Genomic DNA, 15,470 nt, shown 5'->3' on the forward strand with positions numbered 1-15,470 from the left:
AAATAAAGGGTGTTACTCTTTGTTAAACACCTTTTTGCTTCTCTGAGCAGGGTTTGATAACCGTCTTCAGCAGTATTTTGTCTTACGCATCCTCAGAGCCTTATTCAACCCTGGAGGCAGCTGAAATAACTGTGTATATGTAAATATATGGAGCTGATTTGTAACTTTACTAGCAGCACTCAGAGGGCTGTGAATTTTACGTAACTGGGAGTCTTTTGGAGGCTTATGGCCAGCGCAGAGCCTTCTGCCTAGGAACAGAGTGCAAGCGGGCAACTGGAAGGGAGTGGAGTATGAACAGTGGTGACTGGAGGGAAACAGACTGCACACGGAGGGGCCCAGAGGGGAATGGAAGTGGAAGTGGAAATAGAACAGGAGGGAACCGGAGGGGAACAGAGTATGTACAGAGGGGAATGGAAAGGAACCATCTGGTGAGAAAAAAGCCAACAATGCAGGAGACTGGAGGGCAAAAGAACATGAATGGTGAGGCTCAAGGGGAAGAAGGCATGAACAGAGGAGCTGTAGCTAAACATATTTTTGCCAGAGAGGTCTGGACAGAATGAGAACGTGAAGACCCAGGCCCACTCCCTTTCCTCTGCATCATGTCTCTAACTGCAAGAGAAGAGGCCTCGGCTGTCCTCGGCCAGTTTTGCAGACACTCGTACCTAACCTTCCACAGAAGTTCACCAGCTGCAAACTCCTTGGGTCTCCACAGCCAGACAAATGGCACGCCTGAGCTGAGGTCTCAGCTGTCCCCTGCTCTGCCTGCCCTCTAGACAGCTGGCTTTTGCTCTCTCCATTGGCCAGCCTGCAGCCCCAGAGCCCAGTGTAACTGGGGTAACAAAGGTTTTGGGGATGGATCACACTGAGACACCCCTCTCCCTGGCCGCTGCCTCCCTCCTCACCTCTGTTCAAAGAACACCTGTGTTCCTGAAGCCCCAGGAGGGCAGTAGGATACAGGGGTTAGAGCAGGACTGCAAGTTTGAGTTCTGATGGTGTGAGGGCAGGGGGGCGAGGGGGCTCAGAGAGAAAATTTAACATGATGTTGAGACGTAAGGGTCTCCTAGTAGGGGTTATACAGCTGGTTAGCAATCCTCACCCTGATGTGCTGCTTGTCTGCCGTGAGCAAACTCAAATGTGTTAAATAATGTCTTTTATCTGTTTTTAAACTCCAGTATACACATCAGTTTGCTTGGCACAGATTCTATCCAGGAGTTCACAATTCCAAATTTAATTTTCAAGTCCCTTATTATTTAAGGTTGCTGCAGAACTCCTCACTCTCCCTCAATCTCTAGAGGAGTTATCAGCTGACAGTGTAGGAGGGGACGGGTCTCCTTCAGCATGGGATAGATCTGTGTGCTCACCAATAAAGGAGGAACTCTGATGGAGGTGTTAATAGTACTGCTTGCTCAGTGGAGAAATGTGAAGAAATTGACGTGGTTATCTGTGAAGCAATAGCATTCAAATCACATCCATGGTACTAGTTTGCTGAGTGTTTACAAAACCTTCAATGAGAGCTTGGAAGAACTTATTTCTGTGTCCCCAGAATATGACTGGAAGTTCTGGTGGCTGGTATTCAACTGCTTCGGATCTTACATACTTAACCCCCCCCGAAAAATACTTCTCTCAGAATTGTAATAATGAAGTAATTGCTGTCCACCAGAAAGACACAACCCCAGCACGCAAACAGAGGAAGACTGAAAAAATAGAGGAAACATGAAGAATAACTTAGAATCGTTTAGGTTGGAAAAGACCTTTAAGAACATGCAGTCCAACTGTTAACCTAACACTGCCAAGTCCACCACTAAATCAGGTCCCTAAGCACCCCATCTCCACGTCTTTTAAATACCTCCAGGGATGGTGACTCAACCACTTCCCTGGGCAGCCTGTTCCAATGCTTGACCACCCTTTCCGTGAAGAAATTTTTCCTAATTTCCAACCTAAACCTCCCCTGGCGCAGCTTGAGCCCATTTCCTCTCGTCCTATCGCTAACTACATGGGAGAAGAGACCAACACCCACCTTGCTACAACCACCTTTCAGGTGGATGTAGAGAGCAATAAGGTTTCCCCTCAGCCTCCTCTTCTCTAGGCTAAACAATCCCAGTTCCCTCAGCCGCTCCTCATAGGACCTGTGCTCCAGACCCTTCACCAGCTTCGTTGCCCTTCTCTGAACACGCTCCAGCACCTCAATGTCTTTCTTGAATTGAGGAGCCCAAAACTGGACACAGTATTCCAGGTGTGGCCTCACCAGCGCCGAGTACAGGGGAACAATCACCTCCCTGCTCCTGCTGGCCACACTATTCCTGATACAAGCCAGGATGCTGTTGGCCTTCTTGGCCACCTGGGCACACTGCTGGCTCATGTTCAGCTGGCTATCTACCAACACCCCCAGGTCCTTTTCGGCCAGGCAGCTTTCCAGCCACTCTTCCCCAAGCCTGTAGTATTGCATGGGGTTGTTGTGACCAAAGGGCAGGACCCGGCACTTGGCCTTGTTGAACCTCATACAACTGGCCTCAGCCCATCGATCCAGCCTGTCCAGATCCCTCTGTAGAGCCTTCCTGCTCTCAAGCAGATCAGCACTCCCACCCAGCTTGGTATCATCTGCAAACTCAGTGCACTCGATCCCCTTGCCAAGATCATTGATAAAGATATTAAAAAGAACTGGCCCCAATACCAAGCCCTGGGGAACACCACTTGTGACTAGCCGCCAACTGGATTTAACTCCATTCACCACAATCCTTTGGGCCTAGCCATCCAGCCAGATTTTTACCCAGCAAAGAGTATGCCCATCCAAGCCACAAGCAGCCAGTTTCTCCAGGAGAATGCTGTGGGAAATGGTGTCAAAGGCTTTACTAAAGTCCAGGTAAGCAACATGCACAGCCTTTCCCTCATCCACAAAGCAGGTCACCTTGTCATAGAAGGAGATCAGGTTAGTCAAGCAGGACCTACCTTTCATAAACACATGCTGACTGGGCCTGATCAGCTGGTTGTCCTCTATGTGCTGCATGATGGCACTAAAAATGACCCACTCCATAGCCTTTCCCGGCACTGAGATCAGACTGACAGGCTTGTAGTTCCCCGGATCCTCCTTCCAGCCCTTCTTATAGATGAGCATCACCCTTGCTAACCTCCAGTCAACTGGCACCTCCCCAGTTAGCCAGGATGGCTGGCAAATGATTGAAAGTGGCTTGGTGAGCACTTCCGCCAGCTCCCTCAGTACCCTTGGGTGGATCCCATCCGGCCCCATAGACTTGTGTGTGTCTAAGTGGTGTAGCAGCTAGCTAACCATTTCCCCTTGGATTATGGGGGCTTCGTTCTGCTCCCCATCCCTGTCTTCTAGCTCAGGGGGCTGGGTATCTGGAGAACAACTGGTCTTCCTATTAAAGACTGAGGCAAAGAAGGCATTAAGTACCTCAGCCTTTTCCTCATCCTTTGTCACTTATGTTGCCCCCTGCATCCAATAAAGGATGGAGATTCTCCTTAGCCCTCCTTTTGTTGCCAGTGTATTTATAGAAACATTTCTTATTGTCTTTTATGGCAGTAGCCAGATTAAGTTATAGTTGGGCTTTGGCCCTTCTAATTTTCTCTCTGCATAGCCTCACGACATCTTACTTGTTACTAAAGAAAGTGGTAATACTTGCACTGGGACTATCTAATATCTAGGGCACTGAATAAACTCAACACAGACTTTAAGCTGCCAATATCTCTGGAAATGTGATTTATTTACATTAGTACTGAGTCAGGTAAAATGTTTCTGTTCACACCACCCTGAACATAGCAGAGAAATTCCCATCTTTTAGAGCTGTTTTCAGCAAGTGAGCTGTCTGTTTAAGAAGCAAACACTGGATCACATCTGTTTGTTCAGACAAGTTCTACATTTTTGGGTCAAAAGTCAGGTTACACATTCTGCAGAGACTCATACAGCCATCAGAAGAGTACAGGGACAGAACACGTGCATCTATCAGCTAAAGTTAGCCTTTGTTCCCAGCTGAAACCTGGAAATAGCATGATTTTTTTCAGCACTGTTTGTTTTTCCTCAGTGTTCACAAATGTCTTGACTCTGCAATGGAAACCTTTCAGTGACCAAGACTGTCCTGCAATATTTTTCTCCTTTTCATCTTGTTGAAGCTGCTGTTCTGCTGGGCAGCCATCAGATTTATTGCAAAATTGCTAACTAGGAAAATGCGATTGGATGAGGAAGTCTTCACCTGACCAAATCTCCCCCTTCTCTCTCTTTACAAACCATCCTAACTAAAACTATGTTGCGCTTACATTGTGCTTTTGGCCTCACAATGCTTACAGTGGCCAAATTTGCTCTCAAGTTTGATTGTCAGGTGAATGGCATACGAAACTGGACAATGCTCTTGAAAAAGTGAACCAGATTTGTAACAGATTTTGCAGTCAGGTGGCTTCTACCTTCTGCGTGTTTGGGTAAGGCTGGCAAGAGCTCAGTGAGTAGGGTATAGCTGAGTAGTACATATTTGTGGAAGGTAATCATAGTTCTAGAATGAATTGTGCTTTACAAAAGACTTAAAGGTGGTATGGCATGAAAAGAAGGGCTGATGTGTTCACCCTATGGACTGTGTGGAGCCTTACTAAAATAATGTCTTCATACTGCACAAGATGTAGAAGTGGATGTGGACTATCCAGTAAGGTTACCCTGAGCCTGTACTCAACAAATAAAGGAACATTTCACTTTTATTTATTCTGGGTTCGGGTGGGGAGGAGGGAAGGGGTGTGAGGGGGCTGTTACACAAATTCTTCATTTAAATGCTTTGTAGTTTGCTGCTGCTGCTGTTCACCCAGCTCTCCTCTGGCTCAAGGCCCTATTTGTTTAGCCAGGTCTCAGCTCCTCTTAAGACTCAGGCAGCCTGGCTTTTCAAGTATTGCCTTCTCTGTGGGATTATGGAGGCAATCCACTGACCAGTGCACTGCTTAGCCTCTTCCCATGTGTAGCGGGGCATGTAGCCAAAATCCTTCTGTGCTTTTCTATAAGAGAAGGTGAATGGGGTGTTCAGTAGAGTGACCAGGTGACGGTTGGTGGAGGGGATGTATCTGACAAAGGGCCTGAGCAAGAAGCTCATGATCTCCAGCAGCAGTGAGAAGTAATACAACATTTTCAGAGGCATGGGGAGTCGGGGCTCAATTCCAAACCCCAGGTCCCTGGTCAGCTCGTAATTTAGATCTGCGTAGCTCATATGAGGAGTGTCATCTGAGATGTAGTAGAACTGCCCCCTGATGTGCTTGGCTTTCTGTGGGACCTGTAGGGCTTTGGCTGCCTGCACGTGTGCCCACGCAATGTTCCCCACATAGATGGGGTTCACCAAAGCCTCCTTCCTGGAGAAACGCAGGTAGACATTTTTGTTCAACAGACACTTATCCAGATGACCTTGAAGAAATGGGCATCCTTCTCCAAAAATGTACATGGATCTCAGGGCACAAGTCATCAGCATGCCACCATCCTTTAACACCCGGCCATCTGCTTTCAGCACAGAATCCTCTGCCAGTCTCTTACTTTGGGCGTAAGAAGATTTTGATATACTCTCATAAGGTGTATCTTCATCACCATTGAAAATTGGGTCACCTTTGCAGTTTGGGCCCGTCACTTCTATGGTACTGGTATATATGAAGTGCTGGACGTTAGAGCGGACACATGCCTCCAGCAGTAGCTGAGTACCTTCAAAAGAGAAACATGCAAGTCAGTCTGGAGCTCTCCAAGCAGGGAAAAGTAGGCTTTTTAGATCAGAAACAGCATCTCTGGCCTGAGTTTGGCCAGATCTCCCCTCTCTGCAGCTGGAAGAATCCTGTTCTGAACTGGGCAGCATGTTCAATGAAATGGAACCTGCTCTGAATCTGTATTTAAGTGGTATCAGTGCCCCTGCTGCAGATAAACAAGGATAACACTTGGTCTTAATTGCATGTTGTGGGTTTTTTTCTGCCAAGAGTCAAATTTTGCTCTTGCTTAGGCTAGCATGGACACTGACCATGGATTCAGGGGCTTGTGCCTGTTGGTTGGATTGACTTGGCTTAAGGCAGAGAACCTTCAGAAGCTGCCCCTCTCACGGGGTACCATCCATCCTGTATGCTGAAGACCCTGTTTTCCAGGCTTGAGGATGCTCTTGGGTGGTTTGCTAAGCAGGGACAGAATTAATGTGGGACCTGAAGGTTTGCTCCAAATTCAGCTTCACCCAGTGGGAGTCTATCTACCATTCAATTGGCTTTGGAGAAGGGCTTGAAGAGAAAGCTCTTATGTCAGAACAATGCATGATACTATGTAGTCAAAGATCATGAAGTGCAGTGAGCAAACTGATGATTGTGTATGTATGCCTCCTTTTTTGGCATATTCTGGATTTTACTTGCAGTACTACAGGATTTCTTACTTTAAAAATCTTATTACAATGCTTTCATCGAGGAGAGCAGAGGTAAACTGGCAAGTTCAAGGTCTTTCAAGTAGCCAGGAGGGTTAAGCTAGGAAAGCACATTCAAGGGGAAGATAAATATTTTAATAAATTGGGTTGTTTAAATTACAGGTAGACTGTTCTTCTGAGCTTTGAGGCAAAAATTGCCTTATTTGTTGTGCGTGGTGTAATGAGAGAGATTATGTGTGAAAGGGCCAGTGATTTTGAAACAGAAGATACAGCTCAAAGACATTTGAAAATGTCTTTGGCAAAGGAACATTAAACCAAAATGACTGATATGATATCAGAAGGGTGTGGCCTAAAATCTAGGGGATAAAATCAAACACTAGCAGTGAGGCACATAAATGATCTAACAAGTCTGCTCAGTCTGTTACAACTAAAGGCAGCACAATGCAGAACAGGCTAGTGTTGCTAAAGAGCATATAATGAATAAAAGAGGTTCAGAGGACCAAGGAATATTGGCAGCAAAATATGGACCCATTAATGAGTGAAGAATGGAAAGAATTACTGAACTGAATATTGTTAGGGCACCAAAATTTCTCTTTCAAGCTTGAAGAAGAAAAAGAAACAAGTTAAAACAAATGGCAAATAGATCTGGATGAGGCTTTAAGAAACACTAAAGAAGTGCAAAGAAAAAAAGGTTACCCAGCCAGGAATAATTTCACATGAAAAGTGAGTTCATGCAAGTCACTATGTTTCGGTGACATACAAGCCAGGGTCATCTGGAAAATTAATTAATTAATAAAATATATCCTGCCATCAATGCTCTTTGGAAAGCGAGGGAAAGTAATAAAGTGCAGAAGGGCTAGATAAAAATCAAATGAGATAGCAAGTTTTAAAAAAAGCAAACATAAAATTATCTTGGCGGTTGGTATCTGTTCAAGATCAATCTCACCCAAATAAAATGTGTTCTATTTGCAAATCAAAGTTGTATGTAAAAAATGAAAAGGTTCTTACAGTAATGGGAATTTGAGCATCTTTCACGTAGCATGTAATGAAGTAAATCTTCATGGAGCAGGTCTCCAAGTTTTACTTGCGCACAAAGCCTTTCTGGCTGAGGATCTGATTCACAGAGGGTACTTTTGTTTGGATTATATTTAATTTTTTTCTTGATTCCCTTCCTCCTAAAAATTTGCTTCCCTTCCCTTCCTAAATGGATATTCATGCTCTGAGGCGTTGTGTGGCATGTGAGACAGAGGAAAGCCCTGCATCATGGCACGTTTAACTTGTTTGCTTCTGTTCTGGTTTGTGAACATCCACATCTTGATTCCTTGACACACTTGTATTATAAAAGTTCTGTTTTCTAGGAGAAACAAAACTTTCATCCTGCAAGTCTATGAAGTATGGAGCAGTGTCTTGGCTAGTCAGAAAGCCATGAGAGCATGAGAATGGAAATGGAGGGAAATGGGGAAGAGGACAGCAGTATTTACTGTCTGACCTTAGGGTCAGTTTGCTCTAGGAGCAGGACTGGTGTGTGCTTTCATTCTACCAAATGTTACCAGCTAACCCAGCTGGCCCAGTGGGCCTTTTTCACCCACAGGCAGACTGTTGGGGGTGGGGGATGAAAGATTTATGAAAACCTAGATACTTTGTGCCTAAGTCTAAACCTGCCAAAAGGAATGATGGGACAGACTTAAATAAACTCTCTAGCTCTGACTCCAGCTCAGAGGTAGAGAGCTTTCTGCTTTTGGGAATGCTTTTTCATATTTGTTTGCGGGTTTTGTTTGGTTTTTTTTCCCCCCATGGGTTTAGGCAACATATTCTGCTGCAAAAACCACATTGTAGCAGGAGTATGTTCATAGAGAGCGAGCTTTACAACTCCTCTTTCTGAACTACCACCCCCATATATTTCTTTTTCATACTACGCAATGCACAGGTTTACAGGAGCTTGCCTTTCTGCTCTTCCCTCCTGGCAAGGACCTAAGAAGCTGCCCGCTGGGCTCTAATTTGTGGTCATTGTCAATTTGTGGCCTTGACTGAGCAGAAATGAAAGGGTCTGGAAGCTGAATGTACAGGCAGTGAGCCAGGCTAAAACAACCAAAATGCCATCCCACTGTTTTTAAGGTGCATGCAAGAGACAACTCAACTACAAAGAATGCTCTCTTGCTCTGAACACTGGTAAGTAGCCAATATTTGTAAAAGTAGTCCCTGTAGAAATACGTTCCTTATTTTTCTGTGAAGAAGCCCTGTGTCATTGGCAGAAAGGAACAAAGGATCAGGAAAACTATTCACATAAATAAGAACATCTTCCCTAGATCCTCTTCAAGGAACTGAAGCAACACAGCCAGGGAGGTTAGGCATACCAGTTCTCTGAAAGGCATAGAGGGTTTTGGGGTGAGAGGGAGGGGGATGAAGTTGTTCTTTTAGGAAATATATTTAAATATCCTAGCAGCTGTTGCCACACAGGTAATTTCTAAAGTAAAACCTTCCCCCTTATCTGATCTTTTCATGAGGAACAGGGGCTCCATAGCAGAAAGGGAGATCGCATCACTGAATGAGGGGTCACTGAAACCCCTCCCTCATATAGCCTTGAGTTTATTGGAGGAATTTTAATTATAAGCTCAAGGTGGGAGAGCATCTGTTCCTCTATCTGAACTGCATTCATGCACACACAGACATAAGGGCAAAGGGGAGGAAAAGGAGAAGAGGAGGAAGAAAAAGAACAGGCAGCAGAGAGCCTCAGGGTCTGGGACGTTAACAGTGCAAGTGTGCTGTAATTGCAACCAAAGCCTCTAGTGTTTGTAAAAATTCAAAAATGTACACAGGCAGTGATGCTACATGGGGAGGGAGAATAAGAACCATATTTCTCAAATGTGCATTGGGATTTCAGAGGTGAATTGCTTCCAGAAAGGGCCACTGAGCATGGGATTATGGCTGTCCCCACTGAAGGCAGAGCCTGTGCAGATCTCAGGATGGGCATATGTGAGTGCTGACAAGAGTGAATGATCCTGCAGTGCCCTGCAGTGGAAGACCGGTGCACACTGGGTGTGGAGAGGGCCAGAGCTGCACAGGGCTGCACATATGCATGCTTTGCACTCACAGGTGTGGCTGTGCAAGATGTAGAACAACCCAGTTAATCTGGCTCAAAAGAACAGGCCAGGTGCTCCCTTTCCTGAGCAGATGATGATCGGGACATAGTAAACATGAGTTTGAGAAAGGTGCTTCACCCGCTCACCTGTTACATTGACTTCCCAGAGCAGCTGCTTCTCTATGAGGCCCAAGGTGTCAATGATGGAAGCTGTGTGGATGACGAGGGAGACCCCCTGACAGGCATGGTGCAGGAATGTCACATCTCGGATGTCCCCTTCCAGGATTTTCACCTCAGTCTTACCCTGGAACTCTGCAAGGGCAGCAGAAAACAAAAGCAGAAGACCTTACAGGCCTCCTCAGAAGAGCACTAAAAGGAATGGTGAGCGGCTGGGTGGAAGCCAACGCTGTGCCTGGGAGGTGCTGACCGCCCAGGCACAGGAGCGATATTTTAAGGCTGGCAAAACAGAAGGCATTTCCCAATGGCTGTATTGTCAAGTGTTAATTACAGTGCTATAGAAGTCTATGTTGCATTACCTACTTATTTTTGGAGCCAAATTTTCAACATGGTTCTTTTTTTTTTTTTAAGAGAACTCTTTCCCACTGCTAGCAAGGGCTGGCAGCTTCCTTCAGGTGTGGCTGTTTAAAAGTTCACAGGGGGGAGTAGCTTTAGCTATGCATGTTCTGATAACTGGCTATTTATAAAAGTGTTAACCCAAGTATAGCAAAGAGCCAGGCACTGCATGCTGCTGTCTTCAAGGTGATGAATCATTTCTCTCCACCCACAGCATGTGTGCACAGAGCTGTGTTCACACCTATTTTCTGCCCCTTGACCTTGCCCATATTGCAGCTCTTCTAATACATTACTTACAGTTCTGACACATCTTTTTTTATGTACCTTGGCCAGGACTTACTGTGCCTCTTCTAACTCCAGCTCTGGCTCCATTTCAGCATCTGTGCTGTGGGGCCATTTTTAGCATGCACATCTTTCTGGTCCAGATCTGAACTCTCAAGACTGCTCTCCTGAGCTACCTTAGCCCTGACTTGCTTTAACTCCTGCTTTGTAAGCCCCCTCCCTCCCCAGCACCTAATGTGTGTGACCCTGGTGCAGTCCTAGGTCTCAGAGCAATCCTTCCCCTGAGTTTTGCTGGGCAGACACATCCTTATACAGCCCAGAACTACAGTAACAAAATTGAGCCAGCACAGGATGATCATCTGGAGAAATTTACACTCAGAGGAGATGCTGCTGTCCTGGGAAATCTGCTGGCCTGGCTGCAGCTGTGCCATGGGAGAGGAGAGGACTTTCTCAGCATGACTTTCAGCTTTTCAGGACGTGGTGTCATTACAGCAAGTCCTCTCGCAAGCCTCTGCTGTGGCTGCACTAGAGGGCTCCCCAGGCACAGCTACTGGGAAGGGACTCTGCAGCACAGGCAGATCTTCTGTCTTCTTCCAGCATAATCAAATGCCCATTTTAGATAAGAGAAGGACCTTTAATTTATACAGCTTTTAGCCTCAGCCATGACTGAAATCTCGTGTAACCTAGTGTCTCCAGCTCCAAAGCAGGCAGTATTTCATCCCATGTCTTTAACAGAGAAACACTAAGAGAGGCAGCTGCTAGGCTCTGGAACTGAGTGGGAGTATCTGTTAAAATGGTTTTATCTCATTATCTCTGTTACACGCTAGGATGTAATTGTAAATTAACAATTATTCTGATGCAACAGGCTTGAGGGTCTTTTTTTTTCATCACAGTCAGTTGGTCTGAGATGTGAAATTTGTGAAACATTTACAAAACTGTTACTAAATCTAGAGTTACTGCCCTCCCAGCACAGTCACTGACACATACTCTCTTATGCTTTTTTATTTTACAGAGTGCATTCACTTCCTAGGGCTCTGTTTCCAGAAGGTTTACACTGACCTCTACTTGTATGGATGCAAAAGTGTCAAGACTACGGGGCTAGGCTTTTTGTTAAGGACCTGGCAGTTAGATTTGCTCTAATAAACATTAGTCTTTGTACAGCCCTTAGGTTGATATTCTCCATGAGTAAGGCTTTGTGGGGTTGCAATAATCCAAAGGATTGAAATACATGGTTTTCACAATGTAAATTCTGGCATGTGTCTCCTCTTCAGAGTGGTCACTGTGCCTGGGCAGGAGTTAGGAAAATGGAAGTTTTTACACATGTAAATCAAAACTTTCAGGAAAAACACAAAAGAAACCTGTCTCTTTTAAAGCTGATCAAGGGATAGTTGGTATCAGTCACTAGAAAGCTGCTGTCTAGCTTGAATTTCTTAGTGCTCTTTTATAGAGGTCCTAACACCTGTGGAGTGGATGATGGGGAAAGGCACTCCTCATGAGAGATCTCCACTTTCCTGGTTAACTGGATGGTTCATTAAAATGGTCTACTTTGTGTATTCATAGGAGAAAATTAAAAATTGCATCTTATTTTCATTTGAGCAAAAAGCCAGGAGGAAGTTTCCCAGAGCAGGAATTTTCCCCCAGCAAAAGTCCTGGGGGGGGGAAAAAACCAAAACATTCTTCCTCCCTATACTTTCCTTCTACCTGGGAGCAGTACTGGGTTAGCAGTGCAGAAACGCTCAATGGTCAAGCATCACACAATCTATAAATGTCTGCCCCTGAAAAATGACATGAAATCAGGGTTCTGGGGGAGTGGAGGGAGATGTACAGAGGGATGAGACAAGGGGGAGACAATGTTTTGAAATAGTGAGAAATCCTCTGGAGAACAACCTAGGAGTTTCCACCTTTTCCAGAAGTGCCAGTGTAATAGTGAACAAAAAAAGAATTGCGTAAGTGGAAGCACAGGAAAGGCGGAAAGATAAATTTGAAGTGGAGATGGGAGGTAGGAAACCCAAGGCACCAAACTACCATGTTCAACGTGACGTTCATTCTCAACCACACAGTGTAACTGAGTAGACTCCAGCTCACAGCACTTCACATTGATTGGATCATCCTGGACTCCCTAGGGCCGTAGAAGACCACAAATGCCACTGTTTACGCAGACTGAGTGCGATGGTCAAGGTCTCAGCAGGAAAGTTGTTTGGACAAAAGAGGAGTGTCCCTGAGTGTCTGCTGGCACAAAGAGCTGTAACTTGCACATACTCTTCTGTCTTACTACCCACAGCCCTGACTCTGCAAAGATAAAGTAAAGTAAAAGTAAAGCAAAGTAAAAAAAAATAGTAAAGTAAAGCAAGTAAAAGGTGCTCAAGAGCTTAGTGAGAAAGAAAACCACTCAGCTCTGCTCCTGGCGATTCAAGAAATCCAAACAACATACGCTAGCAACTAAAAGTCCCTGCAGCAAAAATAATGCAGGTCAGAAGACTCCAGCCCTACAGTTTTTGCAGCAGCCCTGCATTTGGAATAGGAGTCACTGTGTTAGAGAAGGGCTTGGAAAGCAATGGCAGGAAAATATTTCAGGTAGTCCTGAGCACAAGCACTGGCAGGATGCTTGAAGAGATGTAGCTATAGAGGCTGATGCAGACAGAGGGACTGCCAAAGTGCAGGGCCTCAAGGCAGTTCAAACACATCTGAAATGCCAGCCCGTTGTTCCTCCTAGCTGTCTGTGGGGGGAAAAAAGCTCTGATAACTGATTTTTTCCCTTCCTCCTGTACTGGTCAGATAGGCAGCAAGAATGTTGCAAGAATAGGAGAGGGAGTGTCTGGGCAGTGTTCAGTGGAGGAAGGAGGGAGGATAAGGAAAGAGGTCCTAGAGCTTTCCTATTAAAAAAAAAGGAACAGCACAACCTTTGCTGCAGTCCAGCCAAGCTTGTGCTCACACAAACAGTCGTTTTCACTCCCCAGGAAGCTCCATTATCCCCACAAAGCTCTCCTGGCCCAAAGCAGTGCAGATGCTTCTGTCGCTGCCTTGCTGCATCAGTGCTAAACCACACATGCTCCTGCTGCTGTAAGTGCTTCAGCCTACTGCAGCTGCAGGTTTTGTCACTGTGGGAACTCCCTGAAAATCAGAGCAGGAAGGACTGCTGCAAGGCTCAAGGGCATCTAGCAAATCCTCGGTGAAATGCTGAATGTCATTTAATGAGAAGTCCGAGTTGTATAAAACCATCCTAAAGGCTTGTACAATTTGCACCAGGTTTATGGTGCACTGTTACCATTCTTTGATTACACTTAAATGCTTTATAGAAAGATTGTGGCTCTTTAGCAAATCATATGGGGATATCCCATAGGGGTTCCCATATAGTTGCCTGCATAGAGGAAGAATAGTCTTGAGGTTAAGATGTGATGGAGGAAAGTATTGTCAAGTAAATGCGATGCAGGGGCTTAAGAACTTGATTTAATTTATGTTCCTATGTGCCTTTTTATAGATGTGCTCAGGATCCCAGGAAATGGGACATTTAAAATATAATACTCTGAGCTGCTTTCCCTGCCACAGACCCTTTCTGACACTGGGCATATTACTCATTTGTGCTGTCTCCAGTCTATTCAAGAAACCAGAGTCCTGACTTGCCCTTTGCCAATGGGTCCTGTCTCTTCTGTGCAGAGCACAAAAGGGTTCTGCTCTCCAGGCAACTGCGATAATATTAGTAACAACAAATTTTTAAGATACCTCATCGCAACTCTCATACAGAAGATCACTATTAACCAAACTAATCACAGCTTGAAGAAAACCATTAGCATTTGTGTACCCACAACTTTGCCACTGCCTTCTAGTCTAGCACATCAGAGCCCAGGAGAAGTATGCTCTGGGTTACAGTCTGCCTCCCCACCACCCCCTGTATAGCAACTCTTACATTTCCCTTCCCCCCAAGCAGACGTGTGAGACTTTTGCACTGATTTTGCTCTGTGGGCTTTCATGGAATAGAAGTTAGCCTGTTTAATGCATGAACAGTATATAGGTCTCTCTTCCAATCTAGAGAAGCCTCAGGGTCTGGCAAAGAAAACTCTTGCTTTTACGTTTTATATCTGATTTCTGTGCTGGAGGGAGAGGGAAGGATAAAGCAAGACTTCCTTGAAAAAAACCCTCTATCTACAAAGCTGGTTTGGATGAGAGGTAAAGACTTCCAAGCTATCCACATGAGCCAACAGCACATATACCTGCAACACATAGTCCTCACAAGATGGTACTTACTTCCAAATCTCCCAAGTGCTTCACTGCTAAAGGCTTTGTCCAGCAGTCGGATCTCAGCCAGCGCCTCCTCTTCTTCCAACAGCAAGCGGACAATCCTCTGACCAAGAAATCCTCCTGCTCCTGTCACCAGACAGCTTACCCCAGCCAGGGACATTGCTCTGGGTTGCTCCTTGGTGGCGAACTGGCTGTCTCTTGAGCTTAGACCGGCTGGTTCACCTCCTGCCTGAGGAAATGAACACACGACATCAACCTCTGGAAAGGTTACAAATCGAAGGGTGTTACTGGAAGGAGAGACTACTGGAAAACAAACTAACCCCTACATTAAACAACAATTTTTAAAGCATGTCTTACTTTTGCTAGCTATTCCTATTCAGAAGTAGCCTACACATTTTTCCATGCAAAGAAAAAAGTATTTACAAACTATTACAAACTAAAGAAATTAACAAATCTGAAAATGCTCAAAATCAACTTCAATACCAAACAAACCCCACAAAAGTCTGCCTCAATCCTTGATTCCACCTCTCTAGCACTCAAAAGACTGTGGGGGAGTTTTGCCTGTGTTTATATACCACAGAGCACCACCTCAGTCATTTTGCTTCCCCTCCCTCTTGCATGCCTCCTTTGCTGCAAACAAATATGGGGCTTCCACCCCCACCTCTCAAAGAGGAAGGCTCTGGATCCGGCAAAGTCTGAGCCTAGATGTGGTCCTGCATGCCTAAATCCTCAGAGGGTAAACCCTCATGCAGCTCTCTGTAGCTGCACTTGCTTGTGTAATACAGTGTTAGCGTGAAGGTAGCATTAAAATTAAATGTAAATAGCAGGAGTAGCTCTTTATAATGGTTTGAGAACTGGACTCTACTGCTGTAGTTTTTTTGGATACTGGGCTCCCCCATTATAGCGTGGGTTTCTCGTTCTCTCTGTGCAAGATA

The 15,470-nt window shown here is 45.3% G+C and overlaps 1 protein-coding gene across 1 annotated transcript; it reads right to left on the bottom strand.

Annotated features, from left to right (window-relative positions):
• Positions 1 to 4,859: 4,859 nt before the first annotated feature.
• LOC104035039 (3 beta-hydroxysteroid dehydrogenase/Delta 5-->4-isomerase-like) lies at positions 4,860 to 14,695 on the bottom strand. The gene is made up of 3 exons (XM_009488206.2): positions 14,542 to 14,695; positions 9,592 to 9,756; positions 4,860 to 5,674 (listed from the first exon to the last, which is right to left on the bottom strand). Exons 1-3 carry the CDS (start codon positions 14,693 to 14,695, stop codon positions 4,860 to 4,862), a joined length of 1,134 nt encoding a protein of 377 aa, XP_009486481.1.
• Positions 14,696 to 15,470: the final 775 nt, after the last annotated feature.

This window comes from Pelecanus crispus, chromosome 1 (genome assembly GCF_030463565.1).
Source record: "Pelecanus crispus isolate bPelCri1 chromosome 1, bPelCri1.pri, whole genome shotgun sequence".
NCBI lineage: Eukaryota > Metazoa > Chordata > Aves > Pelecaniformes > Pelecanidae > Pelecanus > Pelecanus crispus.